The 17,656-nt window shown below is 42.4% G+C and overlaps 2 protein-coding genes across 3 annotated transcripts in view; both read right to left on the reverse strand.

Moving 5' to 3' along the window:
* TMEM132B (transmembrane protein 132B) overlaps window positions 1–17,656 on the reverse strand; it is a 799,707-nt gene that overhangs the window by 579,383 nt on the left and 202,668 nt on the right. The window lies entirely within an intron of this gene.
* On the reverse strand, window positions 11,641–14,872 carry LOC137561976 (uncharacterized). Its single transcript, XM_068273323.1, has 3 exons — window positions 14,686–14,872; window positions 13,277–13,439; window positions 11,641–12,454 (listed from the first exon to the last, which is right to left on the reverse strand). The coding sequence occupies exons 1-3, from the start codon at window positions 14,870–14,872 to the stop codon at window positions 11,641–11,643; spliced, it is 1,164 nt and encodes a 387-aa protein (XP_068129424.1).

The following is a 17,656-nucleotide window of genomic DNA, read 5'->3' on the forward strand; positions in this document are numbered from 1 at the left end:
CTACTTCTCCTGAGTACGGCAATACCACATGTGTGGCACTTTTTTGCAGCCTAACTGAGCTAAGGGGCCCAAAGTCCAATGAGCATCTTTAGGCTTTACAGAGGTGCTTACAATTAGGCACCTCCCAAAATGCCAGGACAGTGAACACACCCCACAAATGACCCCATTTTGGAAAGTAGATACTTCAAGGTATTCAGAGAGGAGCATAGTGAGTCCGTGGCAGATTTCATTTTTTTTTGTCGCAAGTTAGAAGAAATGGAATTTTTTTTTTGTCACAAAGTTTCATTTTCCGCTAACTTGTGACAAAAAATAAAATCTTCTATGAAGTCACCATGCCTCTCACTGAATACTTTGGGATGTCTTCTTTCCAAAATCGGGTCATTTGTGGGGTATTTATACTATCCTGGAATTTTAGCACCTCAAGAAACATGACAGGTGGTCAGAAAAGTCAGAGATGCTTCCAAATGGGAAAATTCACTTTTGGCACCATAGTTTGTAAACGCTATAACTTTTACCCAATCCAATAAATGTACACTGAATGTTTTTTTTTTATCAAAGACATGTAGCAGAATAACTTTCGCGCTCAAATGTATAGGAAATTTTACTTTATTTGAAAAATTTCAGCACAGAAAGTTAAAAAAGTCATTTTTTTTGACAAAATTCATGTCTTTTTTGATGAATATAATAAAAACTAAAACTCGCAGCAGCAATCAAATAGCACCAAAAGAAAGCTGTATTAGTGACAAGAAAAGGAGGTAAAATTCCTTTAGGTGATAGGTTGTATGACCGAGCAATAAACCGTGAAAGCTGCAGTGGTCTGAATGGAAAAGAAGGCTCTGGTCCTTAAGGGGCGAAAAGACTGTGGTCCTCAAGTGTTTAAAGAGACTCTGAAGCCTCATAAAATTCTGGTTTTTATTTTAAAAATCTCTTTATCATCATTACCCTAACTAAAACACTACATCCCCGCAGCTGCACACTAACTAAATCCCCCCAAACTCCGCAGGCACATTGCGGGGAGTGCTTCTGTGAAGAGGCAGAGCTTTCAGCTGCAGCTCTGCCTCTACACACGTCCATCGCGTATCGCAGCCTCCGTCCGCCCCTCTCAGTCGTCTTTCACTGAGAAGGGCGGGGAGAGGCGGAGATACGTGCGGATCGACGCGCATGGAGGCAGAGCTGCAGCTGAAAGCTCTGCCTCCTCCAGCAGCAAAATCCACGACCAAGAAAGTCGTGGATTTTTGCTGGGGAGTTTGGGGTGATTTAGTTAGTGTTCAGCCGTGGGGATGCAGCATTTTAGTTAGGGCGTTGATGTTAAAGAGATTTTTAAAATAAAGCCCTGAATTTTATGAGACTTCAGAGTGTCTTTAACAGTGAACTAGATGACAGACCCCCAACAATGGTAATAAACTCCCATTCATTTTCACATGACTAGGCTTTAGGAGTGTAGCTGCTATGGGACCCTGCAGAAGGTGAGGGCCTAGTTTTTCCACAACCTAACATTTTTTATTTCCCCTCTTACCTGTGACCACCAGACAATGAAGATAAAGATCCACTCTTGAGAAAAATTGTAAAATGTAAAATCCATGTGTAGCATACATATAAGATGTACATTTGTCTGTGCCTGAGTAAAATGCATTATAAATGACTTGTATCCTATGTTGCTGTCACTTACATTAGCTAGTAAAAATCTGGCAGAGCTGGCAGGTCTTGGAATAGTCCCGAGGGATTTTCAGGATATTCATTATTTCAAAAGCACTTACCAAATGGTGGTTACTCAATCCAACTGGCGAAATAGTGTGCAATCTGCATACAATGCTTTCCTATGCAGCTGCACAAACACGCGTTTTGCATGCATTCTTGCAAAACGAAAAACGGGACTATATTTTTCAATGGTTGAAAAGGCAGACTATTAAAACAAACCTCAAAATGCAAACACATGGAACATGTAAAAGCAAAATAGAAACACATACAAAAACCTATTTCTCAAAATGCAGAGAAAAATACAAAACGCACATGGCAGAAAACTCTTGGTTTTCTGCACACAGAAGTGTGCTCCCAGAGTTCCAAGCCTTGAACGGAGGTCAAAATACATTCAAACAGGAATGCAACACGAGAGTCAATCTTGGCTCAGGATTCCTGAATCGTACATAAATCGTGTTGAATTCACAACACATAAGTTACTTGAGTCATGTGGAATGTATCAATTTCCTTGATATTCAATTAAAAGTAGATTACATCCAAATGACACTGTCGACAACTCCCTCCTCCTCCACTACGTGCAGTTAATGGGCATTCAGGACCTAGCCTTAGCCTGGATCTCCTCCTACCTCTCCAACTGCTCCTTTACAACATTTTTCAATGGCTCCTCATCCACTCCTATACCCCTCTCAGTTGGTGTTCCTCAAGGTTCCGTCCTAGGACCACTACTGTTCTCACTCTATACTGCCTCAATTGGCAAAATCATCTCCTCCATGGGTTTCAATTACCACCTGTATGCCGATGACACCCAGATATATCTCCACACCCCAGATCTCTCCTCTTCTACCATGGACAAAGTCTCCGCCTGCCTCACATCCATTTCCTCCTGGATGGCCACCAGGTACCTGAAGCTTAATTTGCACAAGACTGAGCTTCTAATATTCCCACCCCGCACAGCTGCACCCCTTCCAGATGTGCACATCACTATCGAAAATACTACCATCCACCCTACCTCCCAAGCCCGCTGTCTAGGCGTTACCCTAGACTTTGAACTTTCCTTTACAACCCACATCCAAGGTATTGCCTGATCCTGCAACTTCCACCTCCGCAACATCTCCAAAATCCACTCCTACCTGTCCCCTGACACCACTAAACTCCTTATCCATGCCCTTGTCATCTCCCGCCTAGACTACTGCAATTCTATTTTGTCTGGCCTCCCCTCTAACCGTACTGCCCCACTTCAATTGGTAATGAATGCGGCAGCCAGACTGATACATTCTTCTCATCGCAGCGCCTCTACAACTCTGCTCTGTAAAGCCCTACACTGGCTCCCCATCAGCTTTAGGATCAATTTCAAAATCCTGTGCTTGGCCTACAAATCAGTGCACAAGACCTGCCCGACCTACATCTCTTATCTGGCCCACAGGCACATACCAGCCCGCCCCCTCCGATCCTCCAATGACCTAGTCACACCACGCATATCTCAGTCGCATGCACGATTGCAGGACTTCACCAGGGATGCCCCTACTCTCTGGAACTCGCTCCCACCAGCCATCAGACTCGCCCCCACCTTTAATACCTTCAAGCAAGCTCTCAAGACTCATTTTTTCATGCTCGCATACCCCCTACACCAGCACCATAATATGTTCTGTTAGACACCCTCAGATGCACCTATTGTCTCCACCCCCACCCTTTAGATTGCAAGCCTCTGGCAGGGCCCTCCTCCCTAGTGTTTCCAGCTTGATTATGCAATCTTACTGACAATCACCCCTCTTGTGGACTAGAACAGTCTCTATTTTGACATATGACACCGTACTGTTATCAAATCATTTGCATAATCTTGTTTTGTTGTGAGTTTCCTGTATGTCCTACCTTGTATGTTAACCCATTTATCTATTGTGCAGCGCTGCAAATTATGTTGGTGCTTTATAAATACAATAAATAATAATAATAAAAATGCATTTGATTCATTGTCTAGGCGGGTGTCTTTGCTCATCCCCACCACATCACATACATACATATGCACATGTTTGGCAGGAAGTACGCAAGCACATCACATCACATCCACTGGGAAATCAGCGTCTGGCCTGCACAGAAGCACGCTGTTCTATACTATGCAGGGTACAGGACTCATCAAACCCAGCCTAATGAATTACAGGTACATGAGAGTCATGGCTCATTACTGAGAGGTTGGCAGAACAATAGCCACACCCCGAATGGGAGGGGGTCTCATGACACCATGAACATATAAAAACCCATCATTTAATGGGCGCCTCAGCTCTGACTTGAGTGTTATGCTGCTGGGGGGATGCTGTGGTGGTGGGGGGTTCTCTATTTATTATTTTCTGCACGTTATTTATCTCCTGACGAAATCTAACTAAGATGAAACATGTTGAGTACTGTTTAGCACTGCAAACATGTATTGCACTCCCTAATCCTTGTATATATAGCTCCAGCTGAGTTGTAAAACAATTTTGGTGTGTGAGGTGATCACCAGTAATTGTGTATGGGAAAGTAGGCCGATGTATGCAAGCAAGTCTATCGGCTCTGAAATAACACTGGCTTCCATCACTGCCGCATGGTTATAGCACTAACCCCACACACCATTGGTAGCATACCTGCCAAAAGTTGTATACTGTGAAAAACACCTATGCGTTCTTGTCCAGGTTTTTTTAGGGCTAGCTACACCCCACTGACTGTGCGCTCAGGCATACAGCTGTCTGTATAATACATGTGCATATGTATGTATGTGATGTGGGGGGATGAGCATAGACACCCGCCTAGACAATGAATCAAATGCATTTGGTTGTAATCGACTTTTCAAAGAAAATGATATATTCCACATGACTCAAGTAACTTATGTGTTGTGAATTTTAACACGATTTATGTACGATTGAGAAATCCTGAGCCAATTTTGACTGCTGCTGCTCAGGAAAAACTAAGAACTTCCTACTCCATCGCAGTCCTGTCATGACGGAAAAAGAAGGCTGTTTCAGTCGACCATCTGAAAATGCAGGTTCCCTGCTTCTCTAGCTTCAGGGCTTTCAGCATCAGCAATGTGCAGATCAGGAATTCTGACATCAGTCTGATGTTATCTACTATTTACTAGTGACTGAAGAAGTTCCACAGCCAACAGTTTTGCACAACAGCCGGCAGATTTGCCTAGAGATAGACTTTACCGCACTTTTTTGTTTCAATAAATGCTGAAAACTCCCTCATTCCCTTCCATTCACATCAGCCTGCTACCCTGCAGCCCTGCATTTGTGGATGGTTTATTTCAAAAGTCTTAGGAAAAATATGTTGTAAAGTTTAGGACGCATATAAAGCCAATGCAATTATTTTTTATTATTATTACTTATTAGTAAGCAATTCACTAAATGCATAAGCCCAGCACATCCTAAATTAAATCAGTATTCATGTAAGATATTTTTACATACTTCAGAGAAGAAAGAAGACCCCAAATAGCATTTTTTTTCCATTTAGTCACATCATAAAACAAAAAATAAAATATGTTGAAAACACTTAAATCTCAATGTGATATTTTTACATGAAAATATCTTCAGCAATCTCAGGTTGGTAGAGCATGCTTTTACCTCACCAATCTTATTCCTCTTGCAAAGCTGTTTTTCTTAAATTTAATGACTGAGATTTACCTTTCATGTTAGCCTGTTGATCATTAGCAACTGGTATAATTGTTTTTAATTATATACTGGACCATACGCCTCAACTGTACAGAGTGTACCTGAATTAAACTGATTTAAAGGCAAAGAGTGATCAGGCTAAATAGTCATGTTATTTTCTGCTTATGAACTCCCTGCTCTTGAGAAAGTAGTTTGAAGACCACAATACTAGTGGGGGTCATTGGGGAGTCTTCACCACACTCAGGGGTCTAGTCCTGGGAAAAAAGGTGAGTGGACTCACTTTAAAAACCCCTTTTACGTGCGGCGTGCCAAAAAATGGGGGTGGTCACGCAGCAGAATGTGGGCATGGTCATGGGTGGGGCCAAATATACACTTTAGCAGTGGTGTAAAAGGTCTGCTGGGGAAGTTTGAGCTTTGACGTAGAGTATCCCCCAAAAATAGAGGTAATCTGACAGCTTTTCACCAAAAATACACACAATTTGGCAGAGGTTCCTCCAAAATACAGCTAATATGGCAATGGTTCCTCCAAAATAGACGTATTCTGGCAGACAGACTAGAGGACAATTATCAGGCAATATATCTGGCAGTGGTACAGGCATTCTAGAGGCCAATTATCAGGCAATAGATCTGGCACTGGCAGGCAGACTAGAGGTCAATATCAGGCAATATCTGGCACTGGCAGGCAGAGTGGCAGACTGAGGTCAATATCAGGCAATATCTGGCACTGGCAGGCAGAGTGGCAGACTGAGGTCAATATCAGGCAATATCTGGCACTGGCAGGCAGAGTGGCAGACTGAGGTCAATATCAGGCAATATCTGGCACTGGCAGGCAGAATAGCTGTGAGAGCAAACTGGCCGGCCAGGTGCTCAGCGAGGAAATCAATAAATAACAAACTGCGCTAAAGCTGTGAGAGAGTTTTTTCTCTCTGGGGCTGTGGCTGACTAACTGGTGCTTGGCGGGACGAAAAGCGTAGAGACGCTTGCAGTTATGTCAGGATTGAAACCATACACTCAAAGTATAACATATATAAGTATATCAAGGGCTGAATATCTGTCATATTTCCAGAAGTAAGGATATCCAGCTACTGTTCTTCAATAAATCAAACCAAACCATCTGGAAGCCCACAACAGGCTTTCTACCTATCAATAAATAATAACTCTGTGCACAAATCCACTCATTAGAGTGCCCTAAGTAGTCCTGTCCACCCTGCACTGCTTCCCAGGGGTCCCGACTACAGCACACACCTTCCACAGTCTGATCACGTCCAGCACTTTCCTACACTGCTGTCTCCCATGTGCTTCTTTTCACCTCTTGCTGATACTTTGCTACACAACTTCCGGGACTCCGTCTCTTTTTTTTTTTTGCCTCTCTCAACAAACTTTATTAACATGCTAGTCCATTTCTGTACTGCTGTAACAGAGCACTATAGTTCACTGATTTATTGCTCGAACAACTCAAAATTTGATAATAAAAATAGCAGTAATGGTATTTAACCATAATAGCAACATATTATAACAATAATCATGGGCTTTAATTAATGAAATGGAGATGATAATAAGCAGTGTCACATGACCGTTGCTCCCGACGTGGAAGGAACTGGGGAGAAGTACGAGTCCTGCTAGGGTGGACGGCGTCCACGCTCAAGAAAAAGTAAGTGGACGTAGTCCACCCGCGTTCACACAGGACTCGACCCCTGACCACACTGCTGTCTAGCCTGGTCCTTGACCTTCTCAAACATACCTTCTGTGTGATGTTTTCCATTTTCTGACTATGCTCTTTACATTTACCTAATAGTACTAATACTTGTATATAGCTCCAGAAGCAAGAAGTTTTGATTCAGGATGATACCATTTATTGGCTAACTTATAAGAATAAGAGTAAGCAAGAAAGCTTTTGGCAGTATAGGCTACACAGCTCAAAGTTTGCTTGCTTATTCTTATAGGTTAGCCAATAAATGGTAGTATTCTGATTCAAAATGTCTTGCTTTTACTGATGGCTTAAACGGTACAATACCCTACTGCTACTGCATAGCTCCAGAAGAGTTTTTTTCTGAAGGGCATCCTTAGTATTTTTGCATTGTTTGCACTGATGATTACCCATATATCCTCTGCTATAAGTGGAGAACTTTAGGTCTGACTCACTAAGTCAAAACATAGGGGTCGCCCTACATGAGAGTCCAACCTAAATTCCCTACTGTATAGCCAAGGGTTGGGGCACCTCTCTGTCCTGTATGCAGCAGATTACTTCCTCTCTCTCCTCCTGCAAGTTACCTATTTCATTAGGCAGTATATTTCTTCCAAAACTCCCCACCCTCCCAGCCATCAGGGCGTCTGGCTCTCTTTGTCTTCTGTGTGGCAGGAATGCAGAGTGAATGCAGCAGAGAATACCTAGTACACTACTGGGCGCTATGTCCTCTGAGATCCCCTTCTCTTATGCCAGTGAGCATTTAATAGTACCTCTCCTACTCCCAGTGTCACGTGACATTGGGAATCACATGACACCAGGAGCCAGAGATTTACTACTGCACGCTCACCAGCATCAGCAAAGAGGAGATCAGAGGGCACAGTGCCCAGCGGTGGACTAGGTATGTTTGCTCTGCTGCTTTCCCTCTGTATACATACCACATGGAAGAGAGAGAGAGAGACAGGCACCAGCAGGAGTTTGAAGAGAATTGTTGCCCACTTACTAAGAGGAGGATTGTTCTGTGCGCTTCGCTAGCTGGGTGGTTGGGGGAATGTACAGTACTGGTCGCAATTAGTTACTGGGAGGGGGGCAATACTGGCTGCATTTGGTTACTAAGGGGGGGGCAACACTGCCTTGCAGTGTGTTACTAAGGAGAGAAGGGGCAATACTGGCCTGCAGTTAGGTATTAAGGGGGAGAGGGGCAGGCAGTACTGACTATAATTAGTTACTGGGGGGCAGAGGAGGAGGGTTAGCTGCACTGATTAGAGGGAAGAGGGGATAGATTTTGGCCACACTGATTACCAAGGGTGGGGGTGGGCAGGTGCTGCCTGAAACGGGGGGCCAGGAAGGGTTGATCCCCATCCCCAAGTGCAGACATTAACCTCTCCTAACCCCCAAGTGCAGTCAGTAACCCTCATTTTCCCAATTTGCATCAATTCACTTTCCTGGACTGATTTATATGTGCGTCTTTAAAATATTCCATCTTAAGAGGATCAGTTTTTGGGGTCAACTTATTCATGAGGTTGACGTGTATTTATTTTTCGTTTGGCACAGTGAGGAAGTCTAGGGGTACACATTTATTTGCTTATATGAATTTAAGCAATGTGTTTTATGGGGATTTTTTTAATGATAACTTTTATGAATTAGAATCATGAATTGTGATGTGCAAAATTGGGATTGAATAAAATTGTTAATTTCTTTGTATCTTAATTGAGTGGTGCTATTTTCAGGCTTCTTTCAGCTTTTTTTTTATCCTAATTGATACAATTGTCATCCTTTGAATGGGTACAGATACTCTGCAGAGCAAATTACAGCTATTAACATGGGCGGAGCCCAAACTTCCACAGCCCATTCAGCACCCAAATTGCCTGCTTCACTCTGCTAGCCGCACCATCTTTAGTAAAATTACTTGATCTTCTTTTCACTGCAGCTAATTATTTAAGATATTGCCTGTGTATTTTCTGTTTCATTGTTGTGTTGCACAATGATGCTGAAACTTTTGAATGCCCCTTGTTGGTATCCCATAATGGAAAATAAACCTCCTGTACATCATAGTTACAGGGAGCACTTGTCATGCTTTACTGCTGTCTGTTGACATTTAGGCCTGGTTCACATTCAGATTGCAAAACGCAATTGCCTAGTGGCGCAAATTTACAGCAATTTTTCAGCATCTGCATTTTGCAATTCTTGTTCAAGAGAATGAGAATCACAAATGCCACAAAATGCTGCAAGCAGCATGTTTGCGATTTATGGAAATTGCAAGCGCTGCAGTGCGAATGATCCCATAGGACAGAGGTGCCCATAACGTACATCATGATTTACCGGTAGATCGAAAATGACTTCCGGGTAGATCCCATACCACCCACCTGAGTGATGCATGCATCGTTCTCTGTTTCTTCCACTTGGATGAGCTTAGTGTGATATGCGGCCCTCAAGTTTTGCACAGCGAGGGTAGAAGATTATGATGTTGCAAGGTGGGCAGTCATACATTTAGGAGCATTATGTGCTACTGCTGATTACAATTTTGCCAAACACTGAGCATGATATTTTAAGCATGATATTGTGACTCTATTTAATCAAACACTGCTCTATTTGGCTTACTGAAGAGGACTCTATGATATGCATCTAATTGACATTCGGCTTGTGGTAATCACTAAAAGACTGCCACAAGCTGAAAAGGTGTGGGCACCTCTACCATAGGGTTACATTTGTCACATTGCTTGCTCATCGCTGGCGATCAACAAAATGCTGAAACGCTCCTCAAAAGTGCCCAAGTGTAAACCAGCCCATAATTACACCAGAGAGAAAATATGTGCATCAACCAAGTGAACCTGACAAATCTGGCTTTGCAAATTTGGCCTATTGGCTAATCACGAGACATTGCTCATGCAAATATGCATTTGCTTTCGCATGCCTAAATATGCAGGGTCAAAAACCAAAACCGCAAAACAATCGCCCTGCGGGAATTAGTTCATGCTACATTAGCACTATCCAGGGGCGCCACGAGGAGGCTTCCCAATGTAAACCAGCCCATATCTGGGTACCATTCTTTAGTCGTTTCTGACCAAATATTTCCAATTTTATCTCATCAATCCAGTACACATAATGCCATTTTTCTGTACCCCAGTCCTTGTGTTTTTGTGAATAGGTGAGAAGCTTGGCTTTTTCTGCATCTCAAAGGAATGGATTTTTGGTCACAATTAGTGATGAGCAGAAAATTGGTCAGCTGGTAGAAGCTTTGATATGTTAATCCCGAATTCTGCCACCTGGATGGGAGTGCTCAGCGTATTAGGAGATTTTATGTTGCTCACTTAGCCACAACTCCTCCATTAAGATCTCTTCTGATATGACGTCTCCGGTTGCAGGGTCACACAGTGGGTTTTACCATTTGTCATATGATAGTGGGAGTGGACTCAGGGCTGGTGCACACCAAAAACCGCTAGCAGATCCGCAAAACGCTAGCGGATTTTGGAACGCTTTGTCTTATTATTTAGCTGCGTTTTGCTAGCGTTTTGCATGCGTTTTTGTAGCGTTTTGCGTTTTTTAAGGAAAGAGGTAGAAAAAGTTGAACCAAAGGGTTAAAAGTAGATATATTGATGACATGTGGATCAAATAAAGGAATTAAAGGGCAATCACCAATATAAAAAGGGAGTGGTCCTTCACAGCATTGTGGGTTAGTTGAGGAGAGGTGACATAGTGCTTGAGAGTGAGGAGATTTTGTTGTTAGAGAAAATGTATCCTGATTTGCTATTACTAATATGTGTAGCAGCATATATGAGACGCAGGCCAAGGACACGGAGATACTGGGTGCATCCCATACTGCAACAGCGGCGCAGGAAGGGTCAATTTTAGACACTGTATCGTGACTTGAGGCAGCATCCAGACAAATTCTTTGGCTACACCAGAATGTCTGTGGGCAGGTAAGATGTGTTTTGTTTGTTCTGTACCATTTGTCTTTCTTGTTATTTAAATAATTAATGTTTTAGCCATTGCTGAGCCTTATTTCACACTCTGTTGGACTCCAATGTACAAACCAACACACTCAGCAATCAGGTGTATGCATTAAAAGACTAATATTACCATTATGCTTGTTCCTGGTGTGTTATGCATACACTGCCTAACACCTATAGCTTATTTTAAGTACCCAGTAACTACTATAGTATATAAGCATCGTTCATTTTTGATCAATAACCTAAGGTACTAACCCCACGTAACACACATTTCTACCTATACCAATGTCATGCACCTATGAACAGCTGAAACTCAGTAAAGACACTTGTGGCCAGCGATTTTTTTTATTTCTTGTTGGTAGTGGTTGCACAAATAATTCTTTAGGCCATGTTGTGATGATACTTGTTTTGCACAAACATAATGTATATGTGCACCAAAGAATTTTTTGATATCACAAACATCATCAGCAAATAACATATGCATCTGTCTTTTTGACAGTTTTGATTGTCTATTGACCAAATTGAAGGATGCCCTTCAACGACAAGATACAAACTATCGCCGTGCAATAACACCAACGGAGCGTCTCCTCATAACTTTGAGGTATGTGAAAATAACTTTCAAATTTTAACATAAAACATAACGATTTACACTACCTATAAGGCACACTTCCTAGTCATGTTGTGCAAGATAATCAGACATGCTACCAGTGTCATGAATGAAAGCTTGTTGAGCTGATTCAGAAGTAGTTTGTGGCTGTGTCTGAGCTGCTAAATCAGTGTACACTGGAGTGTCTGATCTTTGATACCTATTAGCTTGCTCAAAACGCATAGGTCCTGTTATTGGATAATGAGGCTGCTGCCCATATGGCAGGTTTGCCATATGCATAGGTGGGTAACTAGGTGGGTCATACACACGGTGACTCTGGTAAGATGGTTGTGGGTATGAGTGATACTGATGAGTGGCATGAGGCATGTGTTGTTGAGGGACATAGTTGGAGATATTTTCTTCTGGCTGGCTCTGAGTGATCAAAAATTTGCCCAGGGTCTCTGATATGGCATGTCTGGCTGCCCATTGCTTATCAGGTGGCACTTTCTGTAACAATGGCACTAAACTTAGCAGATACTGTGTGCATGGCTCTTTTAATTGTTTGATTTCCTCCTCTCGCTTCTCCATATGATCCACAGCCTTTTCAATGGAAGTAATGAGCTTGTGATCATATTCAGCCCTGCTCATCCCTCTTCCTAATCTCCTGCCTTGGTTTGATGCCCTCACACCTCTACTAGATCTGTGAGTTGTGCGTGGCCTAGTAGTTAGTGTACTGGGTTGTGTTTGATCAGCTGTTGTAGAGTCACTCTCATCCAGTGTAGCTGTGTCACCATCCTGTGGAGTCAAATCTTCCACTTCGACGTCACTACTTGTGTTGTGGCCAGCATCTATTTCCGCCTCCTCAGGATCATGATCAGGTGGCAGGCTATCTTCAGTTCTAATGTAAAGTAAAAGAGAAAAATTAAGTACTGTTATAGTGGCCAGTGATGTGAAATAGAAAATGTAATTGATGCACATGTGTAACTGGAAAACAATCATAGTTGCCTGTCTCTCCTGCAGAAATGTGGTGTGTATTACTTTAAAGGGGAACTGAAGAGAGAGGTATATGGAGGCTGTCATGTTTATTTCCTTTTAATCAATACCAGTTGCCTGGCAGCCCTGCTGGTCTATTTCTCTGCAGTAGTATCTGATTAAAACCAGAAACAAGCATGCAGCTAGTCTTGTCAGATCTGACTTATAAGTCTGAACCACTGAAACACCTGATCTGCTGCATGCTTGTTCAGGGGCTATGGCTAATAGTATTAGAGGCAGAGGATCAGCAGGGCTGCCAGGCAACTGGTATTGTCTAAAAGGAAATAAACACGACAGCCTCCATATACCTCTCTCCTTAGTTCCCCTTTAAGGCACAGCCCCTGAGTCATCATGCAGATCAGATGTTTGAAGTGAAGTATTAATGTATGATCTTCATGCTTATTCGTGGTGTGTGATTCAGACACTACTGCAGGCAAATAGATCCACATGAGTGTAAGGCAACTGGTATTTGTCCACAAAATCCTACCAGATTTCTGACAGATAATCGCATTACAAATTGCTTACTCAAAAATCATATTAAGCAAAGGCCTACTTTACATTGACCTGCAGTGAATCACATTAAGTCTATCACACTCCTGCAATGCATTGTGTGACTTGTATGTAAATAACAGCTGTAGCGGATACTTTTCGCAGAAATGTAATAGGTTAACATTTGCGCCATACTTACTCAGCCGACTCATGATGTTTTCTCAAAAATTCCAGAATCCCACAGAATTTATATCTTGTTCTTTGGGAACTGCCAGAACCACTTTTAGATTCTTGATATTGTTTCTCCAGCTCCTTTTTATAACTGTCTCGCACAGACTTCCATCTTTTGCGCAGGAGACCAACTTTGAAAAAAAAACAAATATTTCTCTATTACTTTTCAGATTTCTGGCAACAGGGCATACATATGCAGCACTACATTATCAGTTCCTGATGGGAAGATCTACAATCCAGTACCTCGTTTTGGACACCTGCAAACTGATCTGGAAAACACTGCAGCCAGAATTTATGCCACCTCCTGATATACCTATGTGGGAGGCTAATATTCAGCATTTCTGGGAAAAGCATCAATTCCCTAACTGCCTAGGAGCAGTGGATGGGAAACATGTCCATATTGTTATGCCTGCAGCCACTGGCAGTTTGTATTACAACTATAAAAAATATGTCTCTCTTGTGCTCATGGCTGTGGTGGATCCGAATTTGAAGTTTCTATATGTGGATGTGGGTGCTTACGGCAGTTCCCATGATTCTGCAGTTTTCCAACACAGCAGATTTGGCTTGAAACTCCTAACTGGCCAAATGACCTTACCAGCACCACGACCCTGGCCTGACACACAACACCCACCTTACCCGTGTGTGTTTGTGGCTGATGAGGCATTTGCTCTATCCGAACATGTTATGCGGCCTTATGCCCAAAGAGATATGTCTCAGAAAAAAATGTTGTTTAATCAGCGCCTTACCAAAGCCAGGCAAGTGGTGGAATGTGCTTTTGGCATACTTTCCAACAAATGGCGAATTTATCATACTGCCCTAAAAATGCAACCACAGTATGCAATAGCAGTTGTGAAGGCCACATGTGTTTTACACAATTATGTCAGAACATTAGATGGCATGAACACAGAGGAGGAGGAGGAGATTCCACCCAGTGCTCTTCAAAATGTTGTCCCTTCTACCTTACGTGGGCCTATTTCTGCTATTCAAATGCGAGATAAACTCGCTGATTACTTTGTGCCATAACCGATATGTATGTAAATATTACAGGTTGACATTTAATTTGATTACATTATGATCTTTAGTTTACTATTAAAAATTAGTTCAACCTGTTTGTATGTGTTAATCTATGATCATGCTCTTTACTGTACTATAACAACCCAATGCAGAATACATGTGCATACATACACACACATGTACGTGCTGTTCCGATTGAGAGATGGCTATACAGAGACAGAGACTGCAAGAGAGACATGTGGTAATGACACTTATGGGTAGCTAATTAACCTTTCAGGGGAGGGGTCTTCACATATTGTAAGCACAGTGCAGAAAGACTCAACTTAAAACAGTTAACATCACATGTATAACAAATACACTCACTTTTTGCATCTTGACTCTTTGGTGACAATTTATCCCATTTTTCACCCAGAAACTCATGGGCAATGTTTCTCCAGATGTCATTCAGCCTTTGATGATCTTTGTGTCCAGGCAATGTCTTGTCATACAGCTCTGGACAATTCTGTATCTTAATTATTAAATTTTCTGTGGTAAACCACGTGCCAGACATCTTGCACACACCTTCTCTGCAATCCCTCATGAAAAGCAGAACAACAGGAAGTACAAGAGCTTCAAGGAAGTACACTTTGACCTGCAAGAGCAGCTTCTGACAAAAAACGCATCTGCATCCGCTTCCAAAAACGCTATACCAAGCGGTTTGACAGGCGGTTTGCGTTTTTCCTATACTTAACATTGAGGCAGAAACGCATCCGCAATCCAAAATCTGCAGCAGCCCGGGAGTATGCGTTTCTGCAAAACGCCTCCCGCTCTGGTGTGCACCAGCCCATTGAAATACATTACCCTAGCGGATCCGCACCCGCAGGCAGATCGCAAACCGCAGCGGAAACGCTCTGGTGTGCACTAGGCCTTACTGGTGATTTCAAAAGGAAAGCTTGTACTTCTGGTCCACTCCCCCAACTGTAGCAGATGGCATGGATTGATACATTGGTGATTTGGTTAAAGTGTAACTGTCAGGCATAAAATAAAAAATCAATTCTTTATTTTTATCTGGTATACAAGTAATAAGGATGCTAACCAGGCAATCGAAAAGTTAAAACCACTATTACTTTTCTTGTTGATAAATGATCATTCCCCAGTTTACCTGACTCTTATTTGGTACACACAAAGGGCTTGATTCACTAAACCGCGATAACTCATATCACAGCCGTTGGCCGTTTTCACGCGCATTTTCACATTTGTATCGGCTGCAAGTAAAAATTCGGGTTTTCGTGCGAAAATTTGCAATTGTGCGTGCAAATTCGCGATCGTGCGCAAACATGAAAATGCGTGCAAAAACAGCCATGGTATGAGTTATCACGGTTTAGTGAATCAAGCCCAATATTTGGTACACAAAAAGGAAGTTGCAGGGCATGCTGGGTTATCCATTTTTGCTTCTCTATTTCCCTTCCGACTTAACTAATGCAGCCTGATTGGCTGAAGCCTTTTTCCCTCCTGTTTTACCCTCCCACGCCTCTGTTCCTCTCTGATTGGCCAATTTTTCTCATGCTGAGACAATGCACTTTCTATAGTGAAGGGCGGGCAAATCATGCAGAGGAGAGTAGGGCAGGAAATGACATCAGGATTGGCTTCAAAATCACTAAAATCAAAATGTGGAAAGTGCAATACAAATGTTATGTAAGTAGAGCAAGTATTTATCTACGTATATTTGTGGGGGGGGGGGGGGGTCTGAGATAGTATGGCTGACAGCTCCTGTTTAATACTGCTCTGCTGCCCACCCCACAGCACACTGGGAACCAAACAGTGCGTCTATAGAGGGACTATTCAAAAAACGCTGCCTAGAACAACCTATAGATACTATTTCCGGTGACAATTATTGAGAGTGTGTACCAAGCTGAAAGGTAGAAATATTTTAGCTACAACTAGTTAAGATCTGATGGTTGAAAACAATAGCAGTATTTAAGTTACATGTAAGATGTGAGGGATGTAAGATATGAAAGACTGCAGAAGCACTAGACATTTTCAGAAAGTATCAGAGTGTCTCCATGGGTTGGCTCTGAAGTGGAGAGCATTACAGTTCACAGTCAACTCTCACCTTGTGGGTCTCTAAAAAGCATTCTGAAAAATATTATCTAATAGGTAAGTAATCAAACTGCTTAAGCTTTACTTTTTCAATTGAAATAAGGCTTCTGCTGGTAAAAGTCTTGATCAGCCGAGTTGTGGAATTTAGCAGCAGGCTCTGTGCATGAGCCTGCTAACGCTGGAAATTAGTCATTCTTCTGCTCAGATCTTAAAGTGTACCTGAAGGACTGGGACTAGAAAAGATAGATACTTACCTAGGAAGAGGGAAGCCTGTGGATCCTGCTGAGCATTGGACCCCTGAAACATATCCAACAAGAGCTGGTTGGATATGTCATTGTGGCCATGCTACCTGCTTATAAGCGCAGCCATACTGCACTCATGCACAAAGAGTAGTGTGGCCACGACCTTCCAGGAGGTCCCAGCGAGCGGCTCTAGGGGCGAGGAGAACACAGGAAGCCTCTACCTAGGTAATTAGCTCTCTTTTATATTCCAGGCCACCCAAGATTCTCTTTAAGGCATACATCATAAAAGGGTACCCAAAAATTTGGACATACAGAACAGCCAATAGTAGAATATCCGTAAATTTACCGATACTGTACTCAAGAGTGCATATAATGATAGCAAAATATTGGTAAGAAATAAACAATATTTTACTAAAGCTAAACATAACCCTATTCTTGCACAGAACCCTCCCTCTTCTGATGCCTTTATTTAATCTACCCCCCATGGCTAACTTTACCTCCCCCTCCTCCCCGGCTAACCTTAACCACTCCTGCTCTAAGGCTTGCCTTAACTACTACATTCACGGCTAACCTTACCCCCCCCCCCCCCCCCACCACTGTTAGCCTTAACCACTACCAAAGGCTAACCTTAATCATCACTCCAATCTATGAAAAAAAAAGTTCTGAATGTTACAGGGAATGCAATGCCCACTATGATCCCAGCCTAAAGGAATGGGGCACAGTCTGAACCGTCCAAGAAGATTGCAGCCTATAGTCTACTATGATGCAGGAAGTAGAAGGTGTCCGGGCTTCCAATCAGATTATTTTATTGTGATTATGTGACATCAGCTCATCAAAGAACTTTTTGTACAATGATAAAAACAAGCTCTGCGCAGTTCTAGTAATACAAATGAGTTTAGAGTTATGCTTCATGTTCAAATAACTACTAACTAATAACCTGCTACTTAAATTTCCCTTCCTTGTTCGAATGTACTAAAGGAAAAAAAAAAGAACTACTGAATGCAAAAGGAAAT

The sequence above is a fragment of the Hyperolius riggenbachi genome, chromosome 1 (genome assembly GCF_040937935.1).
Source record: "Hyperolius riggenbachi isolate aHypRig1 chromosome 1, aHypRig1.pri, whole genome shotgun sequence".
Lineage (NCBI taxonomy): Eukaryota > Metazoa > Chordata > Amphibia > Anura > Hyperoliidae > Hyperolius > Hyperolius riggenbachi.